The sequence below is a fragment of the Rhagoletis pomonella genome, unplaced genomic scaffold, assembly GCF_013731165.1.
Source record: "Rhagoletis pomonella isolate Grant_MI unplaced genomic scaffold, Rhpom_1.0 Rhpom_scaffold_00012, whole genome shotgun sequence".
In the NCBI taxonomy this organism is placed as follows: Eukaryota; Metazoa; Arthropoda; class Insecta; order Diptera; family Tephritidae; genus Rhagoletis; species Rhagoletis pomonella.
In genome coordinates this window covers 1,964,680-1,981,615 of record NW_023458566.1, presented here as the reverse complement: position 1 = coordinate 1,981,615, position 16,936 = coordinate 1,964,680, and the positions used below count along the sequence as shown (strand labels likewise).

The 16,936-nt window shown below is 37.4% G+C and overlaps 1 protein-coding gene across 2 annotated transcripts; it reads right to left on the bottom strand.

Moving 5' to 3' along the window:
- Window positions 1-647: 647 nt before the first annotated feature.
- LOC118747671 (putative uncharacterized protein DDB_G0271606) lies at window positions 648-16,464 on the bottom strand. 2 transcript variants are annotated; one of them, XM_036481731.1, is made up of 3 exons: window positions 15,959-16,464; window positions 2,067-2,789; window positions 648-1,980 (listed from the first exon to the last, which is right to left on the bottom strand). In XM_036481731.1, the coding sequence occupies exons 1-3, from the start codon at window positions 16,067-16,069 to the stop codon at window positions 1,024-1,026; spliced, it is 1,791 nt and encodes a 596-aa protein (XP_036337624.1). In that variant the 5' UTR covers window positions 16,070-16,464; the 3' UTR covers window positions 648-1,023. The 2 variants fall into 2 exon arrangements, with proteins under 2 accessions (XP_036337624.1, XP_036337625.1); XM_036481732.1 differs by lacking the exon at window positions 15,959-16,464 and adding an exon at window positions 9,504-9,648.
- Between the last annotated feature and the right edge of the window lie 472 nt (window positions 16,465-16,936).

Genomic DNA, 16,936 nt, shown 5'->3' with positions numbered 1-16,936 from the left:
AAGCTAAGGGTGAAGAACACCACCACGTTGGGTGTCTCTGCTCACTTTTCGCCACATGGAGACAGCGACCTGTAAAGCCGTAGAAATTCTATCACACATAATGTGTTCGAACGATTGTTTAGGGACCTTTCGAAATCAATGTGGGTAGCCGCTTGCTAAGTTTTTATGCACAAATGCCTCTCATGATTTCATGATATTGTGCATGGCAGTCGCGACCGAATTTTTTTCTTTATACGCAGTTGGGGTGAGAGCCAATGTGAGGATCCTGTTTCTTATATGTAGGAAAGTCAATCAGGTTCTTTGAGGTTTTTAGGGAAAAATAAAAGGAGACTGGCTGACCTGAAACGCCTAAGGGATATCATTAAGTTTTTACCGGATCATGTATAAATTTCACTCCGAAAAGTCGCGTGGTTTCCTTTATACTGCGCTGCTTTGCAACATCCTCCAAAAACTGTACTTACTCTGCCCACGGCGGACGGACTAATGTGTCTCCGGTTTGTGGATTAGTTCTTTAAAGCGTAAGTGTCTACATGATTCTGAAGTAGCTAAGGTGATACTCGATTTTGAATGTGTCTTTTTTTGTAATAAAAAAACTAAGACTTGATCAACGTAGGTTTTTTGTTTATTCTAACTCTGTAGAGATATAGATATTATTTCTCCAATATTGGCAATTATTTAGTTTTTTTTCTATTTGTTTTCTTATATTAAATCTACATTCTCGATTGCTATGCTACTTATGAATTTAATAACACGAACGCTTAAATCTAAACAAAAAATCGCTGCTGTACAACGTTGAGTCCAATCACCACACCGCATTTCTTAGAGCATTATCCATTTGCAGCAGTCTGATGCCTTTTTTAATAATAACCGCATTTCTCTTCTACATATATTCAAAATATTCAAATTCTATTTCGCAAACTTTTGCCCAACTTTCTTTCGGCCATCAAGCGCGTAATGCCTTCGCAAAACTCTGCACTCATGCACTTCCGCAGCTTTACCCATTTAGACTTCGAAAACTCGTCTTCAGAATTCATTGGTTTCGCTTTGCCAGTCTTGCAATAAACCCAAAATTTGCAAGGACTCATACGTATCGAAATCGTCAGCGTAACGCAAGGATCTCCACGTTTGTGCGCTCACTTCCAATGCTGCTGCCATGTTTTTCGCGCACTTGCCGCTCACACCGTACGCTCTGTTGTATACGCGCGGCAGCGCCAAAGTCAACGGCAATTCTTCCGCCATAACGGAATGATGCGTGACCAATGCCTTCAGCGATGTGAATTGCTTCTTGGCGCCTTTCAATTTGTAATGATTGTCCGCCAGCGCCACGACTGCGAATTGCTTCACCTTCGTTTCGGCGCGCAGGCATAGCTCGTAGCTACGCGATTTACGGCGCAGTAGAAATGTGCCGGGTGTGGCCTGCTGAAGGCGTTCAAGCGCAGCTTTGGTGGTAATGCGCGGCTGATACCAATTGCTTGCGAGCAACTCCTCGTCATCATCAGCGTTGTTGTTGCGGTTGTAGCGCGCTTGCGATTGTTGTTTTTGTTTCGGTTTCGGTTGTCGCACGCGTTGCTTCGAAGGACTTGATTTTTCGCTTATCAACTGACAACAATCCGAGATGCCAGCATCCGAATCATCTGCGATATTTTGGTAATCAGCGACTTTATGCGCCAGCTGCGCATTGGTCTCTTCCTCCTCCTCGTCCTCCTCTTCTGCTTCTGTGCTGGTGGTGGAGTCGGTGTATTGTGTGCTGTTTTGCCAGCAATTTAACGAGAGCATTGATTTTTGCGGACTAATCGATTTTTGTGGTGTACTACGTTGTTGCTGTTGTTGTTTCGCCAGTTGTGGTTGTTGCTCTATTAGCGCAACTTTCCGCCGCGATTCTATGTCTTCGTTGTCGCTTTCTAATGGGCAAGTACATTGGCTACTGCAATCACTGGCATCCTCCTCGTCGGCGTTGTACGAGGAATCCAGCATGTCAACCTAAGGCAAGAGAGGTGAGAGAGAGAGGGCGAAAAGAAAGCAGAATTAGAACTTGCAAAGTTCGCATTCGGTCTAAGCCAACTTACCTCATCATAATCACTAGTGACATCCTCCTCGGTGTCGCTTTTGCAATGTGCAGCCTCCAATAGCGCTGATTGTTGCTGTTGCTGGCGGCGCTGCTGCTGTTCTTGTTGTCCATGTCGCTGTTGAAAGAGTTTTCGACACAAAAATTCCTTCATGCAATCATACACTTTCGGCCTTTTGTTAGCACTAACGAGCAACTCTCGATCTCCGTCAGCGCTCCACAATTGCTGCTGCCCCTCCTCCTCTCCCATCTCACGCGACCGCTCTACCTCCGACGCGTTGCCAATCATTGTCGTCAGACGGCTGTAGTAGCCTGAAGTGGCAGTGGTAGTGTTGGCCGAGTAGGAGCAGGAATTGGATTTGTGTGATGAAGACGTTGACAAGTGAGTGGTGACACAGTCGGCATTTGTTGCAACTACCGGCATTGTTGGTGTTGTTGTTACTGCTGTCCCTTTGTTTGTTGCGTCGACAGCCATTGCTGGCACTGGCATTGTGCTGTTGCTGTTGGCTGGTAGAAACTTGCTGCTCCATTGTTGATACTTGCGCAAGGCCAAGTCTATGCTGCGACTTGTCATCGTTGTCGCTGTTGCAGCCATTGCTGGTGCGGGAAGTGCTGTTGCTGTGGCGGCAAGTGTAGGCGTCGCTGTGGTCTCAATACTCGTACTATTGCAAGCGTAAGCCTGCGGATACAATTCAGCGTACGCTGGACAATTTGCGGCAAATTGCTGAAAGCACAAAAAAAGAAGAAGAATAGAATGTTAAAATTTTCTATTTGTTGCAAACTTTTCGGTGTTTTGTGCTGCAAACATTCCTTTTAATGCATTTCGTTTTAGTATTTGAGCACAATTCGCGGCAATCGCGTAGAAAATTACCAATTAGTGGAATATTTTTTTGCTTGTTTGCCAAGAGCAGTAAAGGACAAGTTTTAAAAGATTTGGAGATAGTTTAAAGTGGTCTACGCTAAAAATCGGTTGGTGGTCAAGCGCATTTAAGTGTGTGGGAATTGTTAAAAACATTAAATTACATTAAAAAAGGTCTAAAACATTTGGCGGTTTTCCAGCTTTGTGGGCAATGAGAATATTTAATTTAGAGTTTGTGGCCTGAGGATGATCATGTTGCACCTTTTTGCATTTTTTGAATAATAAGCTTTTTTCTTAGAAAACTTCTACGTGTGTTTTGCCGCACTTTTCGATATTTGAAAAGAAGCAGTCAGCCAGCAGATGTCAAAAAAACGCCGATTTAAACTATTTGCTGTAAAATGTTATTAAAAGAGCGCTCCGTGAAGAATATAACACCTACTTCAAAGAAAGAGCGAAAATTATATGATTTTTAACTTTATACCTAGCCTAATTATAAGTAATATACTTGTTGTGCTAGTGTCTTTTCAAACAAATACTTAAGTACAAATGTGTACAAATAAAATATAAATGCAAACTCTATCCAAAAGGAACAGTTTTTATTTGAAGCACCTATGTATGATTAGGGAAAAATATATAGCAAAAATGTGGTCTACTATTTTTAACTGAAGTTTTCTTGCTCCAAATCCGATAAAATCCATATTGGACCCGCGTTTTAAATTAAAAAAAATCTGACATCGCCACTTCGAAAACCCCTTTATATAAAAGTTTTTGGCAAAAGGGAGAAAAATATAAAATTTTATCGCCATATTGGATCGGCCATTTTGAATTTCAAAAATCTGACATCAGATTCGAAATTAGCGGCCTCGACATTTTTATATGAGTTTGCGTTGAAAAGGAGAAAATTATAAAATTTGGTCGCCATATTGGAACGGCCATTTTGAATTTCAAAAATCTTACATCTGATCCGAAATCAGTGACAACAAAAACACCCAAACACCAAGGTTCAAATCGATTTGGTTACTTTTGGACTTTTTTGGTAGTCGCCAGACCGTAGTGCAATAGCCCAATATAAAAAGTGTACAAATTTGTACAAATGTACCAATCGTGTCGTGTGACACTGCCTTAAGCGATTTTAGTCGCCATTTAAGATAAATATTTTATACTTCGGTTAGAGAAGAAGACATCGGAAAGCAAACTTAACCAGCCTGCTACCCTATAGGTACTCTGATAGGTTGATGGGTGCTATACATACTTAAATACATAAATACATAGGCTATTTGTATGTAAGAAAATGCATTCCCATTTGTTGACAATAAATTTTCCTTCAAATGAACCTACGCTCCAGTGAAGCGTTACAATAACGCATTTGTCTAAAATGAAAATACGCGTGCCCAGCATTGCTGGTAACGAACTCTCGCTGAAGGTGCGTTATTCTGCATGGCCTTAAATTACACTAGGGGTATTCACGATCAAATGCATGGATACTGTCTAGCATGGTGCATAGATAGCATAAATAGCATGATTGTTGTTGTTTCATGTGTTCAAACAGCAACAAAAAAATTAGCCAATCATACTATTTATGCTATCTAGGCACCATGCTAGACAGTATGCACCGGATCGTGAATACCCCTACCATCTCAAAGTGTTGCTGCATATGCAGATACGATATATTGTACTTGTGCAGCGAAAGGCAAGTGAGTAGAATAATGCAGTTGCAACCAAGATTAATGTGTCTCATCGGCAAAGCGTCTTAGTGCAATTAATTTTAATCAATTTTAGATTTCCTTCGCATACGGGTGTGCTAAGTAAGCGATCAAAAGTGCATTTTTCTAACACATTGGTTCTGAACTAACAATAGCTAAGTAGAGAAGAAAAAGTAAGCTGAGATGAACGAGTGTCGAGGAAGAAAAAAATATTTTACAAGAAAATCAAAATAGAAAGGTCGAAGACAGCAACACAGCCAAATAAAAACAAAAGTTATGGAAGAGCAGATCTGCATTCACAAACAAATATTTAGAATTTCTTTTGTTCTTGGCGCGCATGTGTATGTATGCGTGTATTGTGTTAACTCGCGCCTGTCATTTCCCTAGGCCTAGGGTGCGAGTTCAAATACTTTTACAAGATTTCCGAATGCAAACTCCAGTCACACATACCGTATGCACACTAGGGTGGTCCTTAAAAAAAAATCTAATGAACGATTTTTTTCAATCTCACCCCTTCAATTGTTAATACCACTGTCATAGATATCACATGTAAATTTTGGTCCCGATTGGAGTCGATTAAGGCGTGTCGCAAAGGGGTCAAAGGCCAGAGGACTCTAAGGAAATAGTTACTCCTAAAGTCGAGGATATCACATATAAATTTTAGTCCCGATTGAAGTCGGTTAAGACGTTGTCAGAGGGTAATCTGAACTTTGAGCCCCTGAGCGACACACCATAACCGTCTCCAAGTGAGACCAAAATTTGTAATCTGATGTAAAAATTTGCTCCCTACATTTAAGGACCACCCTAATTTACACAGTGCAAGCCACATCAAATGCCTAGTTAAGCATTCTGCTGCTTCCCTTGTCATTTTTACATATGTCGTACAAGCTATTTGATCTGCATACATTTTGTTGCATGCCTCAGGACCGGCCCAGCCGGCACAATTAATCACTGCCCTTGAAAATTTTAAATTGAAAATAGCAGCACGGCCAACCATAGCAATGAAATCATTTTTTCTTCTTTCTTTTCACATGCTTTTCACAAGTAAATACTATTTACTTACTGCATTTCTTTTCTTGTTAATCTCTTTTCCGCTTGCCTGTGCATTGCTCTTGCCGCTTTGAGTGCATTAAAATTGTTTGCCTGGAATTTTTATTGCCGCCTTCAATCAAGAAATCTGTGCTCAGCATTGGCCGGGTGTATCGCTCGTCTATGTAGCTTTTCTTTTATATTTACGCAGCCTCTTCCTTTTCATGGCCACAAGCGCGGTAAATTCATTTTTAACATCGAAATTGTGTGGTAACTTGTAATTCATAAATCCGAACAGCAACAAAAACAAAACAAAAATCTGAAATTTCTTGTAGTTTTGCCCTTCTGCTTATTTTAATTATCCAATAAATGCGCTCCATCACCACTTTAAATGCCGCCTCATTTTCATTGCCTTCAAGGTAAAACTTGCGTATTTTTGTGCCTTTCTGTATTTTCTTTTTTTTAATACAAAAATGTAAGTACTTTAATTTCTGGGAGTTGTGTTCTTCTACTTGTACTATGTTCTATTTATTAGCTACTTAAGTGCAATCATAACTACAAGGAGTAAAATGTAGCTGCAAGCAGCGTTAATTACGAGTACACTGCACTGCACCATACAATTTTTGGTTTGCTGGCAAATGAGTCTACTCGATTCTCATAGACCTAAGGTCACTGAAATGCCAGAAATTTAAGGAAGATTCATCAATGGCTATCTCCTGACCCGAAAACGAGAAACCAAATCGAGCATGCTGTGATAGACGGAAGGTTATGTATACTATTACTTGTTATAGCCAAGAAAAGCACTCTCCTTAGTAAGGCAAGGAAAGGTGCAAGAAGAAGCTGCAAGCAAAACGGACGGGAAGCATATTTGCCACTCGACTCTCATACCTATCGTCTGAGAGTGTTCTTCAAAAAACTGACATTTGAGAACAACGGAATCACATTTGCCGTTCACTACGGACTGGTAATGTAGTCGGATTTCAACGAGACCGAAAGAGCAACTGGCACGACGTGGAAAGCCGTGCCGCCGTATAGCAAATGGCGCCTATAGTCCATCTCTGCGTTCGAGCGCAACAAGAGATATAAAGAAAAGAGAAAGGCCGTAATACGTGAGTGCGGATATGTTGAAATGCTGGCCGATAGCAAAAACTTCCGAAAATTTCATCAGAAAGTTATGCCGCGTACAGAAGTTTTTAAGACCAGGGTGAGCTCTTGTAAGAACATACACGGTAGTCTAGTAACCGATATCCAGAATGAATATTATAAAGGAAGCCCAAGCTGCGGGTCGAAGGTGATGATGTCGATGCCACACACTGGATAGAAATTTCACAGCTGAAAATCGCCGGAGCTGCCGACAAACTGAATAATTTCCATCCAGATTGAAATAAAACGAACCTGCAAAGAGGATTGAGGAAACGACAAATGTTTTAAGTAGTTGGAATGTTCCTAGCTCATCTTCAAAGAGGATTTCCCCAACTGATGCTTTTTAAAACCACTCATAAGAGTATGTTGTATGGTATGTGTGGGGATCCCTACCGCCACAATGGCAGAATGTGACGATCTGATACATCCCCAAGGTGAGTTGAAATCAGCAGATCAAGCAAAGTAATACCGAGCTATCAGGGTTACAAACTTTCTGCTAAGAACCGTGACAGAGAAAGCTTTTTATAATAAAAAACCCTTTGCACGGAAAGCGATATGCCTGTCTCCCGGGAAGACCTACAATCTACGTTCTTCAGAGTCTAACGGAAAAAATTGAAAAATAACTGAAAATGAAAGAAGTGGTCGTAGATATCTTCCAGGACGTAGGGTGTGCTTTTGATAACATAGGTCACTATCTAACGTTAACGTTCGCAAGGTTACCGAATAAGCAATAGCGCTACCTTCTATTCCCTATATGTGCATACGGTGACCAGATTTCCGTGGACAAAAATCTGGACATTTCTAAAGGATCGAATAAAAATAGACATAAATCATTTAATACAGCTATATTTCCAACAAAAACAAAGAGAAAAAAACTTGAAAAATTATCGTGAAAATGTATACATAAAATACATATGTAAAGCTTATATTTTTCATATCCATGAATTTTTGACGAAAATTTGTATTATTTTTTTATAATTCCACTAAAATAATGTTAGTATCATTCAATTAAAACAGAACAAAAAACTTAACGAATAATTATAAAAACCTTCAGAAAAGAGTACAGGGGGACTTCTATTAAGTTAATAAAGAAAACATTGAAAACCGGATTAAATCGGTACAAATATGAAAAATCGGGACTCTTATACGTCTAGACTTTAAAAAAATATTCAGCGGGACAACTTCCTCAAAATCGGTACGAATGCTCACCGTGCCTATACAGCTTTCTACTTGTGATCAGCCTGTCGATGGCTTTCCAGCTATGAAAAATATTTTTGTAGAATAAACAATAGGAAACAATTGCCTTAATCGCTGCTTGGCTGACGGTTTATTGATTGTTTGCGTAGTATTTATACCTTTGCGGCTTCCTACATAGCTGCCTGAAGGATAATTAATTATAATGCACCGAATATGTACAGTTTCTAAGATCGTTTGTGAGTATATGGAAGGAGCTGCAATAAACTTTTATTTGCCTACGTTATCCCTCTTTTCAATTATTATCCGTAACCATCCCTCCCAATTAAAATAAGGTGTCATCCATTGGAGTGGTGCTTGGCGCTTCCAGGATGCAAAGGACCAAGAAATTAAGGGTTTTTTGGTTACATGTTGAATTAATTTATTTAATACACTTAATTATTATGATTTAATTGACTTTTTTAAATGGGTGGCAACACTAATAAAAAATATTAGCATCTAAGCTACCATCTCAGCATACTTTCTGCAACGTTTCTACTTCTTCGAAGGCGTTTAGATCCTTTAGGATTACATTTTGTAGGCGATATCCACAAAGTACTTATATAGAAATTGTGGGGATGCTTTTCCTCTGCCTTCAATTAATAATTTTGTAGTTAGTAGGTGACATGCCAGCAAAAATTGTTCGACTTACATTTTAACAACAACAGCAACAACACATCAATTGTTGCTTATTTATTAGTTTCAATTAGTCTTGCCGCCAGCGGTAACATACTACACACAATTGCGAGTCACCGTCGCGCGTTTTTTCTAATGATGATCATACATAGACTGTAGTATTACAAGTTCTCTGCTCTAGAGTCTACAGTGCAGACTACAGATTCATGCATACATACTACATACATCCATGCATACATAAAAATGTGGTCGGTCGGCTTTGAGGCGTTGGCTATTTTTTTTAATTTTTCTTAAATCATCATTTCAAAATTTCTTTTGCTACTCATAATTTTACTCATTATTATTCTTTCAAAATTTTTTATCTTCTTAAGCATCATTATTCATTCTCAACTCGGCTCGTCTGCTGCATTTAAAGTGCATATCCACTTAATTCAACCGTTTTTGCTACATATTCTTTTTTTTTTTGGTTGCAATGTATGTTTCGTTGTTGTTGGCATAGCGCATTGTTTGTGTTTGCTTTATTTATTTTTATTACTTTGCGGCGTCTAGTCGCATCTGTTTTTTTTTTCTCAAATGCGACTCCTCCTCACATACTAACTACTAAATGCCATAAGGTCTTTGACGAATATATGTTTATATTTCTGTTTACTCGCACATATGCCACAAAACTCAAAAAGAAGTCCCTTATCTAAAGTCGCTCCGTTGGCCTGTCAACTGCGCTCCTAATCATTTGTAGTCAAAGCAGCCTTTATTTACTCGTTTTGTCAGTTATCAAAATTTAAAGCACTTCTTCTCTTCGAGATTACAGATATTTATCCAATATTTGTTTACTTACATAAACGCAAAATTTGTTCCAGCACGGTTTTCATCGCTTGTGGTCCGACGGTCTCATTAGGCGGTGCGCTATTTCTTTAATCTCGTTTGCTTTTTGTTTCAATCGGGTTCTTAGTGTAGGCACTTGAGTTTGGGTTATTTTGTTTTATCTCTATGGCCTAATTGAAATACAACAACTTTTTTGTATTGTTTTTCTTCATCTATGTGCTTACGCAGACAAGTGCTGTCTCGCATTCTTTAGAGGCAGTACAACCATTCAAATTATAAACATGTCAAATGCCAACTGTCGTTTTTAATTTTTTTTTGTTCAATCATATGGTCATGGCATGAAATTAAAAAGGTAGTTATGATTGTAGTAGATGGTTAATCTTGCTCAAAATCTTTAGTTGTCAAACAGGAGTCGAAGTAGAAAATAACTTGCTTTGTTTCATATGTATGTATGTATATCTTTCAAGACTTCAACACGCCAGCTGTTGCGGATAATTAATTCTTATTCAGCAGGAAAACTGGTTGATTGGTAAAGGTACAGTAGCCTTTCCATAAAGTATTAAAAAGATTCTAGTCATAATGGCACGAACCCAAAAAAATTGGGTAGAGAAGAATTAGTATATCGTTGATTACTACATAGACATTTGGTAAAAGGAAAGATGTTGTAAACGTGTAGTGCATTTAAGTCTTTAAAAGAGTACAGTACATCGAAAAAACCTTTTTCCCGAAATAACTGTCTTATGCCCCAGAGCGGTATACCAAAATTCTGTATAAGTTTGATGAAAAATTCACCTTCCAGGGTCTTGCTGTCAACCCAAGAAAGATAAGCCTAGCCTTGTTTACGAGGTAAAGAAAACGCAGTTCAAAGCACAGAGAGTTATTTAGAAGGTAACGAACTGATACCTGGAGTGTCTTTAGTAACAAAAAATTGTGTCCTACAAAGGAGCAATGGAGAGATCCCTACTTTCTCTTACGGTTAAGGAGCAATGATAACGGGATTTCAATTGAAAGTCATTGCAATACTAAAAAAAACAGGTTGAATAATTGATGAAAGTTGGCGCGCGAAGCTGCTTTAAAGGCCATCGAAACTGCCCGTCCCTCTAAACGAACAGTCCCGAACTGTAAGTTAAGGCTGAACTCCGTTGCGTAATGGAGCAAGTTTGAACAATACCAGCGGAAACTGTCAGGAACATCAGGAATCTCATAAATAAGGCTCATAAGAACCGTAGTTGGAATACAGACACCTGAAAAAACAAACAAGTGCTTCCTAAGAAGGCTAGATGGGGTTGTGGCAAAATTCTTTCTTGGAAACAAAAGGACGTGGAGGCGACATATGATTTCCATAGGTGTCATCGATAATATACTGGGTACATCATGCTTGAAGGATTACGAAAATATAGACAATTTACTCGGCGGAAAAAATTTCGCTTTCTTGGCAAACTGCTTATTAATTGAAGTCTAATAATTGAGTAGAAAAGTAATAACTTTCCACACCCGCTGGTTTTTTCGTAACCTTTTAACATTTTGCAGACCTTAAGAAGAAAAGAAAGTACGCCTCAAAGCTTGGAAAATAGGTTTGGAGTTTTCCGGCCTTCCACAATTAAATTTTATTCAAAGTATCTATAAGTATTTGATTCTACGCAAGAGCCTTACGAAAAATAGCACTGAAGATGACATTATAATGCCTAAACTCGGTTTGTCTGTAAACCGAATTTGTCAAGGCAAGCCTAATCATTACCCGGTCTCACATGCCTACTTAACTGTCATGAAGTTCGGGTAATGCCTCTCAATTAGTATAACACACACATTATATTCACGTATCGAATGGCTTCCGTTAGTGTTATCCCGAATCACGGGAATAGTAAGCTGAGAGGTTGCCACTTGTCTCAATCGGACTACCTGTTTTTCATAGAAACCTCTGGTCGCAACAAGGCCATTCGAGTATCATGCTTAACCAAATATTTTTGTAGCATTACCCATGCCTCTTAGGATCAGACCAGTTAATAAATGAATTGGAAAAGGACCACATCTTCTTCCAGCTCTTATGTATCAGCCTTATAAATCGCTCAGTTTGAAGTGTGCCTAAGTATATGGTATACTGATCCATAACTCAACTCGAAATCGAAATAAATTTAAGACGAAACCTTTCCGATGCCTACAAGTAAAGACATTTGATGTCATGAAAACGAGAATAGCCTATACGTCTATTACGTCATTACATAGGTGTGTTTACTTACCATATGCGTGCAGATTATTCAGGCTATAAACACCACCTTTCTATATATCGAGGGCATATATTCAATACGCTTTACCCGAAATTTCGACAAAAATTAATTTCTGATATTGAATTCCACCTTAGATGTAATTGTCATTCAAAACATTAATGTCATCTTTATGTATCACTTCTTGGGGCCGTTTTTGTTTAAGTAATCAGTAACTTTAAAGCTCACTTTATATTTAAACATAGCTTTATTTTTAATTCAACCTTTAAATATGAAGTGAGCTTTAAAGTTACAGGTTACTTGAGCAAACGACCCTTAGTACATTTATTTTGTTTTAAATTAAGAAAAAATATCAGTGTTGGCAGTTAAGTTACAGAATGGCTCGAATACAAGAAAACACTTTTTATTAAAATTGCAGAAAAAAATATGTATTTAAGGCAACATATCTATTTTTTTGTTGTTGTTCAAATTTAAATACATACATAGGTTACTTTAGTTCTCATGGCCTCATTTGTATTTATATTGAGTTCTTTAAGAAAAGCATTGTACCTATTCAGGTGCAGCGGACTGTACTTTGTTACAAAAACGTTCTCAAGTTATTTATTGCTTGAGTAATCGTATTATAATTTTTATTTCCAATTTATTGCCTACAAATACCACTTGAAAAAGCAATATTTAGCGGTACATAATTGCTTCGGGCAAATAATGCATTAGACAAACACAATCGCTTAGAGTTTACACATAAATACTCGTACTATGTATTTAGCCACTTACATACACACACATACACATGTATGCATATGCATAAATCACAGTTTAATGTTTATTTTTCTCACTGCTTTAATAATAAAAATCCATTTTTGTGCTTCCTATCAATGCGTCTGAGGCAAAATAAACAACAATTGTCTGCTACTTGGTTGGCTCAGCTGATAATGATACCGCATATACTTATGTATGTATGTATATATGCATGTAAATAAAACGGTGAAGATAACGAGAACGCAGTAGCGTTACTTACTTAAACAAAGATAAGTCTGTACAAACAATTTCTGGTAAATATTTTAGCACCAACATAAAAATGCACCAAGTGGGTAATCAATCATTATCGCCAAACTCAAAATCTAACTACGAACAAACAATTCTGTCTAAATATTATACAAACTTGCATACGTACATATGCTTTTGTTTTATATTTTCAGTACAGTAACATAATCGATTGGTAAATATTTACACTTCGACTTAGGATAAGCAGTTAAGAAAAGTTAAATTGTGTTCGTAAGCACTGTTACAATAAGGAGTAACTAGGGGATGGGAAATGTGGCATAAATATGAGCAAAAAAATACGCACAAATGTACATATGTATGTATGTATGTCCGTACCAGAAAAAGTAAAGTAAGTAAGTAAAGATTTTAAAGTATTTTTGCAAGGCAATTTCGATTTTTTTTTTTTTTTTGAAGAACGTAGAAATAATATCAGATCTTTAAGAATGTTAGTTATATCGATGCTTTTGTTCATTCAAATTCATTGACCCCAAGTACTTACCTACAACTTATCTACAAGACCTCAGTTCTTATCATCCTAACGTACCACCCTAATGTCAGTAAATTAAAGATCACCGATCATTAAGCTTTTGCTGAGGAAGTACAGTGAAACCCGCTTAAGTACTCCCCCCCCCTCCCAAAATTTTTGGGCACCGTGAATAATGTAATGTAATCTGAAAAAAATCCCTCTCTTAAGTACCTCCCTGCTCATTTACCCAACCCGCCTAAGTGCCTACATTTTTCGAATCCCATTTACCATTTTACTTATAATTTTCCCCTTTTAAGTGCTCTCGCAACACGTTCGGCAAAAAAAAGAAGATGTAAATTCAGCGGTAATTTTGAACCACTTGAAATTTGCACATTGTCACATTAAAATTCAATGGCAAATAAACACTTCTGAGAGAAGTTTAAAATGTTTATGAAAATTTTATGAATTTTTTTCAGTGTTCTAAAAAATTTTAGGTTAGGGTTAAGGGCTGTTAGCAGCTTTGAACAAAAATCACAAGAAATATTTCTCATTATTTCTGTTTGTTGAAAAAGTACCTTGCTTTTAGGCCTGTTTCAGCTCTCAAGATAAACGAAAAATTCATATAAAATGACGCACAAGAAATAGAAAAGAAATTTTCTTCTATCAAAATTTCTTAAATCAATTTGCACCCATGGTGATCATAACAAGGCTTCGTAGGTCATTCTTTCTGTGCCTGAGCAGAAATTTTTCTAATTCCCAATCAGGCCTTTTCAGGAAATACTTGGTTGCTTTGCATAGCACCAACAACTCTCATGAGTCTTATGCATGAAGTCCCTGATACACCTGTAATTTCCTGCTAAGCTTGACCTCAAAATTGAACCGTTTTTCCCCAACTCAGCTGTCACTTCGTTACTTTGAACACAGTGCCTCGGAACATGCATAGTGCAGCTTGGCTTACATGCTTTGACTATTTTTGAAGAGCTGCGAGTGGTTTCCAAGGCCAGCAGTAGAACTGCTTTGCTGTTACTGCACACGCTGGTTGGATGTCCACACATTGTTCTCTTGTGCGAAAGAGAATGACGCGCGTTCCAAAAGATACACCAGGTATCAGTTTGTCATTAAAGGCCAAAAATTAAAATAGTTATAGAGCTCTTACAACCTTCTAAAGAATTCCGTTTCCGACTTGCTCGTCGCTCATTACGTTACCATGAATGCTGTTGTGCTCCAGCATGCTAACGGAACCAGATGCCTTACTAGCCGCCTGGCTATTCGTGAATAGCAATGTTTGTTCCGGTTCGTCCTGAGGCTGAAATTACCATGTTACACGTCTCGTTGAAAGAAAATACTTCGTAATGAAAATCACTTTCCGAATCTGATGAAAACATAACGCGGAAGATTTTCCTGAGAAGAATTGTAAGACAGATTTAGTTAAAGTTTTCGCGAGTACATAGATCGTTGGATTATTACAGGACACGACCATGCTAGTAGTACGTCAGTGGTGATAGTTTACTTAGTCGTCTCCGTAGAAGTCCTTACGAACATTAGAAACAATTCTGGGTTGATACCTGGGTAGCGCCAGATCCAATTTCTGGGAAAATTTATTTCATTACAGGCATCCCAAGTGTTCATGGACGGGAATAATAAACTTCATTAAAATGGAAAACGACTGTCAAGCTCAAGAAAGGGGAAATTTTTGCTTAGCAAATCTCACACTCACAAGGATCTTCAGTTTCGTCCAAGGGAAAACTCTGGCTAAATATGTCAACCCTTTTTTGAAATTTGGATTTATGATGTTGCTCAAGTAAATGAACAATTCATACTTGTAAAAGCATTGAGTTTTCGTTCTACATATATATTTTTATTACTTGGTTTACACTCCTCGTCATTTGAATAGCACTTCCTTTTGATCTTTAGTATTTACAGCTTTCCTTTCTTTTATTTGATATTCATTAATTTTTTTATAAAACTACAGCTAATAATACTATGACGAAAACCATATAAATATTAAAATGTTATGCAAATTAAAAAAAGTCAACAAAGCGGTGCGCTATTCTCATGGGCCATAGTGAATAGGTTAATAATATTTTTGGGAAAATTTCGGGTACGCAGTTGTGTAGCTCATGCAATTTTAGTATAATAAAGTGCTACTTTCAAGTGGCTACAAAATACCGTCGATTTTTGAATTTTTTTTTTTTGATTTTATTCCACACAAAGTATGTAAAAAAAATGTCAAAAATCAACGGTATTTTGTAACCACTTAAAACTTGTACTTTATTGTACTTATATTCCATGGTCAACAAAACTGCATACCAGCAGTTTTTCTAAAAATATTATTAACTTATGCACTGCAGGTCATTAGGATAGAACACCCCTTTGTTGAATTTTTTATTTAATTTTTTTTTTTTTAATTTGTATACAATTTTAGTAACGGTTTTAAATGGTTTTTGTTATATAATATGCTATAGTTTTGTAAAAAATGTTTGAATATTAAAAAAGCAAAAGGAAAATTGTAAATACTAAAAATCAAAAGGTTGCGCTATTCATATGACGAGGAGTATATTTTATCATATTGTCATACAGTCATACGACTATTTTTAGTTTCTAGCTCTGAAGCATTTTAAAATACTTTTATCCCTTATAGATTTTATACCGTTTCTACATTGTAACCCATTTTTTTAAAGCATTTTGTTTTAAAAAAAATTGAATTTAAATTTTGTACTAATCCTTTTTGTTTACCTCTTTATTTTTCACGCAGCCTTGTCCATGTGCACCCTTTCTACCCTCCTCCACAGTTTGGTCATTCGAGCCAAAGCGATTGTATTGAAATAGACGTCCCATATTCCGCATGATTGCAATTTTCGAGTTACAAAAAAAAACTTCTTTTCACATAAATTTTCGTACTTTCAATAGGTACTTTTTGCAACAAAATGAAATTCGAAATTCTTTCGCTCTCACTTCACTTTTTTACACGCACATACATATCTATGTATCTATATCTACACTATGTTAATTTATTTCCAAGTGATTTCAAATGCAATAATTTCCCAACACTGCCGCCTTCACTATTCACTACTTTCCTTATTTTTGAAGCACTTTTTCTATGCGTACGTTGGTGCATTCAAAATTTCATACAAGTCGCCTTTTGTTTACGTTATGCATCAAAATCTTAATTTAGTTACTTAAACGTCGAATATTTTGAAATCACCCCGAAACGCGCGTCACTGAAATTTCCAACGAGCGATCACCGCAACGTGCACACCAGAAATGATTCAAAGAGACGGGGCGCACTTTGTTGTAAGTTGTTGATGTTGATGTTGATGCCGCTGTCAATGTAGCAACGATGGTGGTGGTGGTATAGTATTGTTGATGTTGTTGTTGTAGTGAGTGGCATGATGATGATGATGATGATGATGTTCACTTCAATGCTGCCACTGCCACTTTACTCTGGCTGGAAACTACTCATAATGAAGTTTTTCCTGCTCAAAGAACAGCAAAACAAGAAAAAAAAAACGCTCCAGCGGCCGGGGTCAGCAATGGCAGTGCTGTAGCGTTCATTGGTGCCGCATTCAAATTGAGAGAGATTTATTCATTCAGAGTCAACATGCAGAGGAAAGTCAGGCATACAATCGGGCGCCCAAGCAAAGAGGGTAACAGTTTTCAAAGCATGCATGTACTATTTATGTTTGTATGTGTTTGCTGCTGTTGCACATTTAC

Bases quoted from the DNA above. Each gene is read 5' to 3' on its own strand.
- LOC118747671 (XM_036481731.1), bottom strand. From the start codon at position 16,069: ATGCGGAATATGGGACGTCTATTTCAATACAATCGCTTTGGCTCGAAT. The intron at 2,790-15,958 runs GTAAACAAAAAG...TTGTGCTTTCAG, and splicing joins GCTGCGTGAAAAATAAAGAG to CAATTTGCCGCAAATTGTCC. The intron at 1,981-2,066 runs GTAAGTTGGCTT...CTCTTGCCTTAG, and splicing joins TCACTAGTGATTATGATGAG to GTTGACATGCTGGATTCCTC.